Source organism: Sinohyriopsis cumingii, chromosome 11 (assembly GCF_028554795.1).
Source record: "Sinohyriopsis cumingii isolate HCF-2022 chromosome 11, ASM2855479v2, whole genome shotgun sequence".
In the NCBI taxonomy this organism is placed as follows: Eukaryota; Metazoa; Mollusca; class Bivalvia; order Unionida; family Unionidae; genus Sinohyriopsis; species Sinohyriopsis cumingii.
The window spans coordinates 79481321-79495901 of record NC_142971.1 but is presented as its reverse complement, the minus strand read 5'-3'; the positions used below and the strand labels follow the sequence as shown (position 1 = coordinate 79495901).

Genomic DNA, 14581 nt, shown 5'->3' with positions numbered 1-14581 from the left:
CTTGGACTATAACTGAAGAAATGCACCAACATTTCCTTATATGTTGATGCAGGAATGTTACAAGCAGACCATGACTATTATTTTAAAGCAAATAATTACAAACCTAAAAGTTCACGGGTGAGTTTTCCTGTCTTTATGAATTCATACAAGTTGGTAGTGATGGCAGGGTTTTTCTTGATGAAAGACTCGGCTGTGATGAGGGACTTTAGAGCATCAATCATCCATTGGGGGTCCAGGACAACTTTCTCCTTCAATCCTTCAACACTGAAAACCATGTAAAAGGAGATGTTCATCAAACACTTAACATTATTTCTCTTGTTCCATGTAAGACACCAAGTAGTGATATGTATTTTTATTGCAAAAGCCCAAGGAATATCAGGGTTGATTGCCTTTGATTAATCTGAAACACTGAGAAAATGGAGAGATAATTATTTTAAATGCCAATCAATGTATGTCCAAAGATTTAAATGAGGTTTTTGAATGGTTCTGCAATGTGCATGCCAACAGTACCCCACTGCCAACAGTATCAGACTGCCAACAGTACCCCACTGCCAACAGTATCCCACTGCCAACAGTACCCCACTGCCAACAGTACCCCACTTGCATTACATGTTTAAGAATAAGAACTATTAATTTATGACAACTTGAAAGAGGTTTTTTCTTAAGATAAGAAAAACCTTTAATAATTAATGCTACTTTAAATAAAGATATTAAATATATACACACACACACAGACATATACATATACACACACACATATACACATGTACACACACACAGACATATACATAAACACACATAGACATATAAACACACACATATATATACACACACAGACATATATACACACACAGGCATATACACACATCTCACAAATATAGTCCCCCCCCCTCTTTGGAAAGACCATCCTTTATCACGATGCCGAAGGGATGGCTGTATGAGATGGTGATTTGACTTCATATTTCATCCATGTTGTGTTAAAACATCTATATTTTCCTCAGCATCTCATGATACAGGTTTCATCATCAATATACTCTGACAAGGTATAGATCACTGCATAATAAATGTCATTTGCTCAAAACAAAATGGGATGATTTAAATTCACAGTTTATTTCATTCTTTGCACACCTGAGAGTGGATTAATATACACTGCTGCACTTGTCTTACCTGAAGTAGAGGATTGTGCCCACCTCATGATGAAATCTAAGGAACAGCTCCAATTCCTTTCTGTCCTCAATTCTAACGGATCCAGACATATTTATCTCTTCAATGAGACTGAGTGGTACAACCTGATGGAAAGAAATGTACAAAACTATTATAATCCAACAATTAATGTATCGGGTGGAACATGTGATGACCATGTTCAAGTTTTGTACACATCCCATTAATATGACAATAGTCAGAACATATGACAAGCAAATTCAAGTTTAGCAAGCCCTAATTAATAGTCTGCACTCGTACATTTCTCACAGTAAATATCAACTGAAGTGTAAGTGTTGAAAAATGAGACATTTTCAAACTTGTTACTTTTCACCTTTAAGAATAAAATATCAAATATAAAGAATAAAAAGAAAATACTACTAACAAAACTAGGAGTTGCCTTTTTAATACCCATAGGCAAGTTCTACTTTGATTTCATAAAATAACTGTCGTTTTGCACTATGGATGAAATTCCTTGATCAATAAATGTGGATGGCTTGCACTTAGTTTATGAAACAAAGTTAGATTTTGGAGCATATGGTTGATAGTAAATCTAATAAGAACATGAAAGTATCTGCACAGAATGTGTAGTTTAAGTCTGTATGAATAAACAGGAGGATGTGTTTATCGAGACACGTTGGTCAATAGCCACTCTGACTTTTCCTACATGGAGTACTAGTTAACACAGGGTGGGTGATATGAAGGCTTGCCTTTTCATCCCGACAGCAAGTCCTATACAAAATACCCACTCTGGCTCTAGGTGATTGCCCCATCCCAAACCTGATGTCAGAAACTGGCTAGGATCTAGCCAATCAGGTGGTGGTATAAACCAGATCCTAGGACTAATTATGTGTTCTCCCGTTAATTAGAAGCTAGAACTGGAGAAGGTGCAAGTGAAGTTTCCCCAAAAATATATACTCCAAAGCTGCATTCAGAGTTTCCTAGACAGAAGTGTGAAAACAAAAAAGCAAAGGCCAAGACTTTGGTGATAAGATCTGTTATGTATGATACATTTTTGCCATCCTGTGGAACTCAAACCCTCAACAGACTGGTGAGGAAATTCATACCCATATAAGCAGTTTCTGTGGAGTGCAAACATGGGATGTGAAGGCATACAGCATGAAGATCTATTGAGAATGTCCAGTCATAAGGCATTGTGGCATTCTTGACCAAGGCTATGGTTTCCAGCTTTGAGTGCTCTTCCTTAACACATTTGTTTAAGAGGGAACAATTAACAGAAGCACCACTTGTGGAACAAGGTACAAACAACCCTTTTAAAATTAGCAAGGAATGTGGAGAGAATGACCCAATTAATACAAGAAAGACATGACTGTACAAAATAAATTTTAAGTACAACAAAGGCACCTTTTGTGTTGTGACTTGACAAACATGTACTCTTGCAGGAATCCAAGTAAAGGGAGAAAAAAATTATTCTGCTGGCTATGAAAAATGAATTAAACTTGATCATGTTCCTTTCAATTTTGAGAGGGACTACTTAGATTTGACTGGGAACATATATTATCGAACTAAAAAGCAATGAAATATTAACATATAATGTATTTTTGCTATTAACCTTAAGTTTAAGTACAAAATTAATTTTTAAATATTCAGTTGCAGAGACCTTGACTTTAGACCTTTTGACTCTAAATTCAGTAGACTTACCCCAAATGCTAGTCATTCACAAAGTTTGGTAAGGATATATCATGTTAAATTGAAATCACAGTACATCAATGAAAGAGGCAACTGATATCTGTATAAGTGGATGGGTAAAAACATTGCACACTCTATGCTTCAACATTTAACATGTGTATACATTTGTCAGAATATTTTCTGATAACCGCACCTTGGTACCAGAAGCTTTTAGCGTCATGATAGCTTGTTCTAGGGGAAGCCATCGGGCAGGTTTCTCCTCCCCCCAATGAGGCTGCTGCGATGAAAGTTCAAAAATTCTTCTTTTCAACTCTTCCAGCATGGGGTCAGGCTGGGTGTTGTCGATGGCAATATCATCCATTAGGTGGCGTATGGTTGGCTTTTCTCTCAACATGTACCGGAGTTCAATAAAGTACTTGTCAATGGCTTCTTTTCGAGATTTCTGTAAATAAAATAAACTGAATGTAAAGGTTTCAGATACAGTAAGACAGCAAGCGAGCTTAATTCAAAGCATTCTATAAGAACCGAAACCATTTTTTTGAAATAGGGTCTAATACACGATTCTTTTTTGGTATGCCATATTTCTGGAGGCAATACATAAATGCATAATGTTGAGTGTCATTTTATGGAGATATTTATCCTCTGAAATGATCTTTATAACTGCCATGGATAATTGGTCTTTTGAAGGGTGGTTAGCTCTAAAATGATCTTCACAAATGCACTGCCAAACTTAGAGATCTCTTATACTATTATGCATTTAATATTTAACTCTGGGAAGCCTGTTTTTCTTCTTTCACACGCAAGTCCATCATACTTCACACCTTGAGAATGATCAAGTCCAGTTGCAGTTGTAAGTTTAAAACTCCATGAGACAACATGTTCCACAGCTACATAGAAGGTTTTCTTCTAAGTTTAAATGTGCCAATTGAATAATTATCAGTCTTTGCTGATGAGACCTAATGAGCAACATTCATAAAATACAAGTCGAAACAAACAATAACTTTTTAAACAAATTTATTTTGACTACTTCTGCTGGCCTGACTTCTCTAATCATGCAATACTTACCCATAGCTCCATCCATATCATGTGCAGTATGAGAACAATTCCTCATGCAACTTGGTATGTTATGTACAAAGCAAGCACAGATATTTCATCTTTTTCATAGATAGCTATTACATGAGGACATCAGAGCAGGATGGGAAAAAGGAATTTGACAATGATTTACCCATAGCTACTGTTTAGCTTAATTTGTCAGTAAGGAGGGTTGGCTGATGCTCCATTAAATTTATCAAAACTCAGAGAAAATCGAAAGTACTCACCACTGGTGGTGGGGTCTATGTTATGGAATGTTGATATTTCTCAGGTCCACATGCTGTGCTGTTAACAATGGGACTCGGAGAAAAAATGTATGTGCTTTGTTGTGATAATGAGTGGGGTTAACAGGAGGGAATTGTAGTATGGTAACACCAAATTGCTGCCTTCATGATGTCTTCTAAGGAAGATTGATTAAGGTAGTCCCAAAAGGTAGCAATGGTCTGAACCTCATGATGTCCTCTAAGGAAGATTGATTAAGGTAGTCCCAAGAGGTAGCAACAGTCTGAACCTCGTGGGTTCAAAGTTTCAATCATTAAGAGACTGGTACGGTTTAATGATCGTGGTGAAAATCTATTGTGAACTAGTGGCAGTTGAAATATCCATGGAACCTCTGAGAGGGAGGAAAATATGCTTTCCTACCCTTTCTTTTTCATTTGGATGCCTTAAGACAGAAACAGAGTGACCTTACGTAACACAAAAGCCTATCTGTTTCATCGGCAGAAATGATTCGACTGAGACTGGGGATTTCTGTTGTTAGTGGAGCTATGGAAGGTAACTCATTATGGTTAAAAATCCCACTTGATAAAGGATGGAAACTGAATCATAATTACCATCAAACTGGAGACAAACAGTGTCAATAGATAAGGCATGATTCTCACTTCATCATCAGGCTGAGGCAATGACAAGTAGAAACACAGTCTTTAGAGTGAAGGCCTGAAAAGAAGCCTCACTCAGTGGTTCATACGCAGTTTTGGTTAAGGACCATACAACACTAGAAATATTACATCCAGGCATAAGAGAGCATACAAGTCAGATTCCTACAGCTCTAAATACTTGGTAAGACTGATAAAATGCAGATCAAAATCAACTTCTCTACCTTGATAAATTTTAAGTGTGTATGAGAAGGCAGATCTCTATCCTTTGATACAGATCATTTTTTGTTCTCAAAGAGAAACAAAGCAATCAGCAACAGAAGTTATGGGGGGGGGGAGCTATAATCAACATGTTTCCTACTGCACCAATCAGAGAAGATTCTTCACCTGGCATCATAGACCCTGGATATAGAACCTCTCCTGGCCTGAATGATGCAACTGGCAACATGGCCTGAAAAAAAAAAATTATTCTGGCAGAGAGATCGCTTGGATGGATGGGCCAAGCGAGAAGTGGAGATGTGTTTGCTGTTGTGGATGATAGATTCCCGTTGTTGTGATAGAAGATCCCTCCCGAGAGAGACCTAGGTAGAGTGACCATGAGGTCTTGGAGATCACTAAATCATGAGCACTCAGGCCATAGCGGGTCTAAAACAATGATCTGAGCAGTGGAAGCTGTGACTTTGCAGAACATGAGAAATTAGTCAGAAGGGTAGAAAGGCGTAAGGGAATAACCAATCCCACTGGATACTGAACACATCCAATGCTATTGCACCTTGGTCAATTATGCCCTCTGGTTCTAAATGAGTTCCCCAACTGGAATCAGGTGCATCGGTGAACAGATAGGAGTGAGGTTCAGGTGCATGTACTGCAAATGATGATGAAATGCTGGTGTTGATAGAGAATTTCCAACTAGCGAGAAGGAAAAACTAGAGAGATCACAAATGAAGATGTTATAATAGAACCAAGTCTGCAGTGGCGATCAAGGTTCCAGAAGGGACAAGTATAGTAAATCAAACAAGTTTTTTTCTCGCAGCATCTCTAAAAGAGCCAGGATTCGATCTATCCAATCCAGTGGAGCTCTTAAGTTCTAGTTTGTGAAGAAATTCATCCCCATGTAAACAAAGTCTTGTTATGGAGTGAGTTCCTATTTCTTCAAGTTGGGCAAAAGGTCCCAAATCAATTACCACTGACCAATAGTGGTACAGATCCTGATGATGGGACCGGATTGGAACATTGCAGACTGGCCAAACATCAAAATACTGGAAAATTGGTATTTTCAGCAACTGGAGAGGCGATATGCTTCCTTTATTGCCATGTGAAAATATCATATCTCCTCTTCAACATCTAAGATAGATGAAGGAGCAAGCATAAGAGCAAGCATCACTAGTGTACCCTCCATGTCAAACTCATTAGAGTCTACCAAAATGGAGATTGCATCATGGAGGACACTCTGAGCTGGAGAGTATGCAGGTATCATTAAATCACTAGGAGGTGAAGAGGGTATAGGAATACACTGTAGGTATCACTAAGTCACTAGGAGGTGAAGAGGGCATATGAAGACACTGTAGGTATCATTAAGTCACTAGGAGGTGAAGAGGGCATATGAAGACACTGTATGTATCATTATGTCACTAGGAGGTGAAGAGGGCATAGGAACACACTGCAACACAGTGAGTATGAGCTGAAGGAGTAGAATGAGTTAGCAATAGATGAGAACACCTGTCAGTCATGGAAGAATGCCTCTAGCCTTCCAAATGGTTTCCACCTGGTGATGAGGAGATGGTGGGGCACAAGCCACAGTAATGCCAATGTTATGAGGGCAAGATCCAAAACCCCAATGAGGCATATATGACCAAGGCCTCTGAGGTGCACGGACCCACGTCCCATAGGAATTCCTTGGCATAATATGAAAATGTATTGGATACTGATCTGATCCCCTAGCCTGGTCAGAGGAAATAAACTGAATTGAATACAATCAATAAAATGAACCTTAACAATTAAATTCCGGCTTAGTATACCTCTGGAAGCTGATCAACATGTGTGCCAACCAGAATCATGGGAATGCTGGCTTCAGGTGATGGTATAATGGAATGTACGGAGTTCATCCAAATCTCAATCAGGTCTGTAAAGAAAAGAAATTACATTGTGTATAATTGTATCGGGTAAATAATAATAATAATAATAATTTATCTGGATGACAAAACAATCAAATATGAAACAGTTCTGATTCTGTTGCTGTATCAGTGTATATATTTTACATTTCAACAAATTCAAAATATTATACTAAGTCTTCAAAGCTACAATTAAAAATTCATTTGCTGGTAAGTATCCACAGATATGTTAACCACTTTTGGCAAGTATCCACAAATCTGTTAACCACTTTTGGCAAGTATATGTTAACCACTTTTGGCAAGTATCCACAGATCAGTTAACCACTTCTGGTAAGTATCCACAGATCTGTTAACCTCTTTTGGTAAGTATCCACAGATCTGTTAACCACTTTTGGGTGTTTTATCATCATTGTTGCAAGCAAACAGTTTTGAAAATTCAGCACATATCATGTATTGTAAAAAAAAAATTAATACATATTATGTATTATTAAAAATCCAGCATATAATAAAAAATGTAATATTGTACCAAAGTCCCATTCACCAAAACCTCAGAGTATAACACATATTTTGGTCAAAGATATAATAATGTTTTGAACTATTTAGAAACATTGCAGAAGCAAAAATATGCTGAATAGGCAGGCAGACAGACAGACAAATACAGGACATATACTATTACAGATAACTGCTTAAGAAAAAAATGTAAATGGGATTTCATTCTAAACTTCCTGTTATGCAAAAATGAATAGAGGACTTCAAATGGGTAATGATTTAATATTAAATGAATGATACAAGTTCAATAATGTCCAGCTTTTGCGAGCCTTCGACCGTATTGCTATACATGACGAAACAATCAACTTTTGGGGTAAAATAGCCTTATTCTGACAGACATGACCATTTGTCGACAGTTTCAGGAATCAAATTGAAAAATTGCTGCCAAAATGTTCCTAATAATAGTAAAAACAAAAAAGTTCCAGAAGGTAGTGTAATGAAAAATGTCACATGGTCTTGGCCAATCTATGAAAGAGAATACTGTGAATTTGGACCAATCATAATCATAGAAATGGCTATTTGTACCAATCATAATCATAGACATACATTTTTTAACATGTAGTCATATACAAAATATGAACCGCACATACTATAGGAAAATTTTACCTACTATGTGATAATTTTCACATATCAAATTTTAACCCTGAACAATAATGTACCATATTTACCATATATATGGGGACACAATACAATAATAATACTCTTTTCCTGTCACAGAACTTATGGTGAAACTTTTTTCACCTGGGTCATATATCCTAGGCTTAATAAATGAAATAAATTTGTATTGAATTTGCACCTGTTCCCATCAATGCATGCAGCAATAAAACAGATAAAGAAAATGATTAATTGATATTTATTCCTAGTTTTCATTGTGAGGGCCAGAAGAGACGAAGATGATTTTGCTAACAATATGATAATTAAACATGGATGAAACTAAAGTGTACTGTGATCTCGTTCTTGGATGGAATGTTAATACGATGGGGGTTAAAAGTGTGAGAATTCGCATGACTGCTGCAGATAAACAAAATCTTAATTATTCCTTGCAGTTTCTGCAGCAGATTTGTTGCCTCCAATAATAATTGTTAGCCGTTTGAGGATGCTAACATATTCATGCACTGAAGGATGAATTATATGTGCGCAAGAGAAGGGTTGGGAAGATGAGGTGATGCTGCAGTTGATTAAAGAGTTTTATCTCATGTACAGAGATTAATCTTTATCTTCTGATCAAATTTAAGTTTGAGTGTATTTTCTAACATGTATTTTTCGAATGACTTAAAAGGTCTCCCACAACTTTCAACTCGAAATAAAAGATGTGCCCCAGAATATACAGTGCACACAAAATTACTTTAATATTAAGTTATGGTGTCCTAACAAATATGATGTCCCAATATATATGACACATATAGAGTTACATATAGACCTCAGAAGAAACATCAAATGTTTCTTTGGAGGAGCTTGCAACTGTTTGGCTGATTGGGGTCTTGCTGTATTTGTCATCTATGTTTAGCTTCTTGTTGTAATGTTGATTATCATTAAAGCTTGGTAATTGTTTGAATTATTTATTTACTTCTTATCTCAGCATCTTACCATATGAATGCTGAATGTCACATTTATTGCAACACATTTTACTGATGTCAACCATACTTACAATTGTACTCTATCAAGATAGACTGTTTTGGAGGAGTTTTGTTGTAATTATCCTCTGTGGTTTGTTTCACGATTTTCTCTGCTTATTCCCTCTGAGTTATGAATATGATTCTGTGTCTGTAATCTACTCCAATTTAACTTTTTGTTAGTTTTCAGAAGTATTGTTAAAGATAATCTTGATCGATTTGAACTTGAGAACTTTCTTATTCCATTTTAAAACTAATACCAATATCTAATTTCCGAGGTTGGCATACTGGCTCCTTACGACAACAGCCATATGTATCTTTGTGTACAGATTTTTAAGAACACTTTCTTATGTTAACTCTGTTGCCATATACTTCCAATCTCTTCTCTCTCCTGTCTAAAAATACTGTACTTACCGTGAACTTGACACCGTTTGATCCCATGTGCATCAAGGAAACACTGGTCATCTTTTATGAGATCTGTGATTTGTTGACTGAGATCGATGACCAAGAGATAAACTGCTCGACACGTGAGAAACATTTGATGAGTAGTATAGAAAGTGTATTGACCTGCAAAGTCCCATATTGACAATGCTGCATATTTCTCTATATCCTTCAATAGTTTGTCAGCATTTTTGTTGACCAAATGAAGGATTTCCATCATTGCGTCCGTCTTCTTCTCACTCTCACTGGACTTTGCGTCACTCGGTGGAACAGCAACAATGCCTGTCTCTAAAGGCTCCACATCATGTATCCCATCCCCCTTGGTAATAGATAATTGAGTGGAGGGTTGAACTTCTTGGTCTGACGCTGATGTGGTTGATGTACCACTGCTTTTAGTGGCATCTATTTCAGAAGTTATCTGTCTCTGATAGATAACCTCCATGCTACCATCTTGTTCCTGGCTGGCATCTGGTTTCTGATCTGGTCCAGATAAAAGCTTATTCAGACGATGAAGTGTGGACAATTGATCAGAATCTGACAAGTAGAAAGCAAACTGCACTGACACAGGTGCCCTCTGAAAGGACATTCTACTATCAAACAATACAATTATCATAGACTAAACACTTATTATTATTACTATTATACTATTATTATCAATATTAAATTTATATTCTTCAAATCCACAGAGCTTAACTCGTATCTTTTGAGGCAAGGGAACTTTTCAGGCAACTGTCATAATTTGCATTGAAAAAAATTAGACTTTTACATTTATCATTCTAAATCAAAACAGTTGCATTCACAAATTTACTCAAGCTTTCCTTCATCAAGTTGTCTTAGAGTTCTTTCTTGCTTATATATACAGATTTATATCTTCTTGAATAATACAGTTGGAGTCATTAGAAATAACAGACATCGGCCAACTATTTTCAAAGGTAAATCTAAAGGTCACCTATGTGTAAAGACTTGTGATGCCTTCTTAGTTAAAACTTGTTTCAATCATAGTTGTACTATCAAATATGCATACATTTTCAACCTCAGCTCTCTGTCCTTTTACACAGTAACTCATAATTGACATATTTTTCATGCATAACCTGTTGCCCACTATCTGGTACATGATTGGTGCACACTACTTGATCAACTGTCTATGGCCATTATCAATGAGATAATCAGAGATGATAACCTAATGAGGGAATCTCTGTTTATGGAACCTGAGTCGGACAAAGGAGATTTGCTCCATCTGTAATTGTCCAACTAAGCAAGAGGATTACACTACATCAGGAGGACTTGCTACTGGCAACTTCACTGCTGGGAAGTGCCAAGGATCCCTCACTTATAAAATATTGCATCTTCCTTCCCCCAGAAATTGTCAGTGATCCTGCCTTGCTGGAATAAAATGTCCATGCCCCATACATAGACATGGACTCCATCCATTACAGAAGCTGGCAACTTCCCTACATCTAGATGAGCCCTAGAGCCCTTCCTGGAATGGAGGCAGCTCTACCAATGAGGAAGATAAAGTTCCCTACATCTAGATGAGCCCTAGAACCCTTCCTGGAATGGAGGCAGCTCTACCAATGAGGAAGATAAAGGTTCCTACATCTAGATGAGCCCTAGAACCCTTCCTGGAATGGAGGCAGCTCTACCAATGAGGAAGATAAAGGCCCCTACATCTAGATGAGCCCTAGAACCCTTCCTGGAATGGAGGCAGCTCTACCAATGAGGTGGCGCTCTACAGTTTTGTATTTTGCATAGGGTTAGGATTTTAAAGAAAAAGAATTTCCCCGGCTTTCCTCACTGGTTATACTGGCTATTTAAAAAAGGCCTTGTATATCTTAGATATAATTAAAACAACCTTTAATTCCCTTTATTTTGGTGTATGATTAATGGGTGTACTATGTGTTATAGAATATACAGCTTGGCCTTACTTCAAATGTGCACCTTTCAAAAAAGTGCTAGCTCTACTTGGTCATTTTCACTTCCTGAACTTCAGAGGTAAATTGTATAAAAAAGAGCCGATAACTTTTTTCATTTTATATATTTGGTAATTCATTCATTGCACTTTCATAAGCTGGTATTGTCTAGTCTTGCAAAATTCATTTTCCCTATTTTAATAGCTGCTATGTATTGTGTACTTTAGACTAATTCAGGCTGATTTTTTAACACAAGGGAGCAGTCATTTTAGTTAGCAGTGTGCTTAAATCATGTAAAATTTCCAAAAATACAATATCCAAAGAAATATCATCCACATTACATTACTGTAGCATATAGGTATGCCAATATTCTCTCCAATGTGTATGTTTTAAATGTGAACTACTTCACCTTACATACGTCACTCTCTCTAAAGTACATATTAATTGGTGAGCGCCCCCTGAGGAAGAGAGAGTGCTTTAGACCACTTGGCCACTCTGCCCCCCCCCCCTCGAGCATGTACATAATAAAAACATCTGGTACACATATAAAAATTGTCATTCACATGCAGCATATTTTAGCTAAATTATTTTTTAAGAACACTGTAGAAGGTAGATATTGTAATAAATTTGATAGGAGTAACTAGATTGCATTAGTGTAATGCAAGTTAGTGAAAATGCTTATCAACTACCCTTAAACAGGACTTTTTTTTTACTTTATGAAGTTCACTATGAAATGGGAGTTGAAACAAATTTGTAAATTTGTTGGAAACAACATCTGTAGCAATGCACATGAGAGCCAAAGGACACGTCTTCATACCACTTTGGTCATCTCAATTTCCTTTTGCCGATAAAACACTATCGTATCTATTCATAGATAACACAACGAAGCATTAAAGTCAGTATATGACTGAACTTAAACCTTCTTTCCAACTGAATTCAAACAGCCAATATATATGTGCATTATTTTTCAAAGAGGGGTTTTCTTAATGTAACCACTCACAATTTAGTTTTGTTACAACAGTCCATTGAAAAAAATGCAAATTGATGGTTTTATTATTTGTCTACATGTAGTAACCTCTGGCAATAGTTAAAAATATCTGCTTCGCTGCTGCTTCTGTACTTTCACAAAAGTGAGTGAAAACAACTTTGTCCTTACAGTGCTTTTCGAATTCCACAATATAGCCTTGTCCTATACATCAGGACCTACACAGTTGCATTCTTTATGTCAAATCTTGAATAACATACTATTTAATCCTTGCTTTCTACAAGTCAAATATTTTCCTTAATATATTTGCTAATTGTTTACAAAAAACAAACAATCTACAGGGATAACAGACCAGATTAAAAATTTCATCGCATGTTCATAAATATGGTCTTTTTGTGAAGGTCAGAGGATCAGAAATCATGCTTTATTTATGTGAAATTGAAAACAAAAAAGATTGGTAACATAGAACCCTTCAAATAAATCTACACGGACAATGTAACAAGGCAATCCAGATACTTGTAGAGTATAAATGCCCTCCTGTATGATTTTTTATTTTAGACTGTCACATTTGCTAAGCACCAGCTATAGTCATGCATTAACTATAATCTAACTGTCTTGTGAATATTACTGCGGCCTAATGCCTACATGACAATAGTTACGTTTAAGATCAAAGGGAGCCTGCGGCGTGAGCAAGGTGTGTTCTCATTCGTCCCCACATTAACAGACAGTGAGAGGGACATTGTCTGCTAAGCTCAAATGGATATGTTCACAGTGATATCTGATCTTAATTAAGATAGAGGGTGCGATAACAATTTAGATCCGAATGATACAAAATTTAGCATTCACTTTTACAGATTGTTAATCAACATGGTTACTACGAGAATGAAGCCACTTGTAATTTGGTGGTCAAACATAGGAGATTCTAAGGAAAGACAAAGCTTCGAAAAAGTCAGTAACTTTTATGCTCAATTTGTGCAGAATATTATGGCATAGTAATTGTAATTATTTGTTGTATGTATGCTTAATTAATAGGATCGTTTAGTATGCAGAATTACCTTTGTAGTGTTTTAATTGCCTGTTTATTTGATAAATAGGCTTGAGTATTATGTAGAGAATTATGTAGATTGATAGCTTGTGGTAAGAATTGATGTTGTAATTCACCATTAGGTTACTCCGTAGTAAACTAGTGCATTTGTTAATGTTATGTTAGAATTTACACATGCTTTAATTGTGAATTTGGAAAATGGTTAGTATAACGGCATTAGTAATGTGTACTGATGTGACAGAATTTACGGATGTTTGTGTAAGTAATTGATACAGTGCTGTATTATGACGTTTGTTTTACCATACAAGAACATATGGGCATCTCAATGTGAATGAATGCATGACCGAAACAATTGAATAGCTATTATCTGATGAAAGGCGGTGTGCAGTGTGAGATTAGAGGGCTAAAGAAAAATATTGTACCACCCTTGTGTTTTCACAGGAAGCATTTTTGGGACAGAATTTCTGGTTCAGTTGGGTCCCGAGTCTCTCAGAGACGGAAGTGAGACTAGCAGAGCAGTCAGAGTCAACACAGTCTAGTCAGTGGAGAGAAGGTGGAGGAGGAGGAAAAGTAGTCTGGAGGAGAAAGTGGTGGAGGGGGAAAAGGAGTAGGGAGGAGTCGAAGACGGAAAGGAGTATAGAGAAGTCGAAGAGGAGAAGGAATTTGGAGAAAGTCGGGAGGAAGAGAAGGAATTGGAAGAAATAGGAGAGAAGAATACACAGATTTTTAGAGTACTAGGACAGGTGGAAATCTTACTCACACTACTAATCAAGTGACGCAATAGGCTATCACACGGTCGAGGGGAAGGAAAGTAATTGGGAAATTTGATGCACTTGATTATTGAATTGTTATTAAACTGTTATTTGTTGAATTTTTCATATTTTTTGATCATTCAATCATTTAGCAGTCGGCATTTCTGACTGGGTGCTCAGAGCTTTACATCTGTCTTTCACTAATTTAACTTCCAACCGAAATCCAGCCTGGGTGGGACTTCTATAATAATTTTTTTAAAATATTGGAAGCACCACACCCTAACCATGCCACCCCCACCACAGTAGAGGCATCGTCTGGGATCTGAATTAGACATAAATATTATCTTTACAACCTAAA

At 36.7% G+C, this 14581-nt stretch overlaps 1 protein-coding gene across 4 annotated transcripts in view; it reads right to left on the bottom strand.

Annotated features, from left to right (window-relative positions):
* Window positions 1-14581, bottom strand: part of LOC149788812 (uncharacterized) — a 104301-nt gene that overhangs the window by 28300 nt on the left and 61420 nt on the right. For all 4 annotated transcript variants that reach the window (XM_089974942.1, XM_089974943.1, XM_089974945.1 and 1 more), the window contains 5 exons: window positions 9505-10065; window positions 6836-6939; window positions 3044-3292; window positions 1168-1289; window positions 104-264 (listed from right to left, as the gene is read on the bottom strand). In XM_089974942.1, coding sequence (XP_089831068.1) covers window positions 104-264; window positions 1168-1289; window positions 3044-3292; window positions 6836-6939; window positions 9505-10065 — 1197 coding nt within the window. The remainder of the gene's footprint in view (window positions 1-103; window positions 265-1167; window positions 1290-3043; window positions 3293-6835; window positions 6940-9504; window positions 10066-14581) is intronic.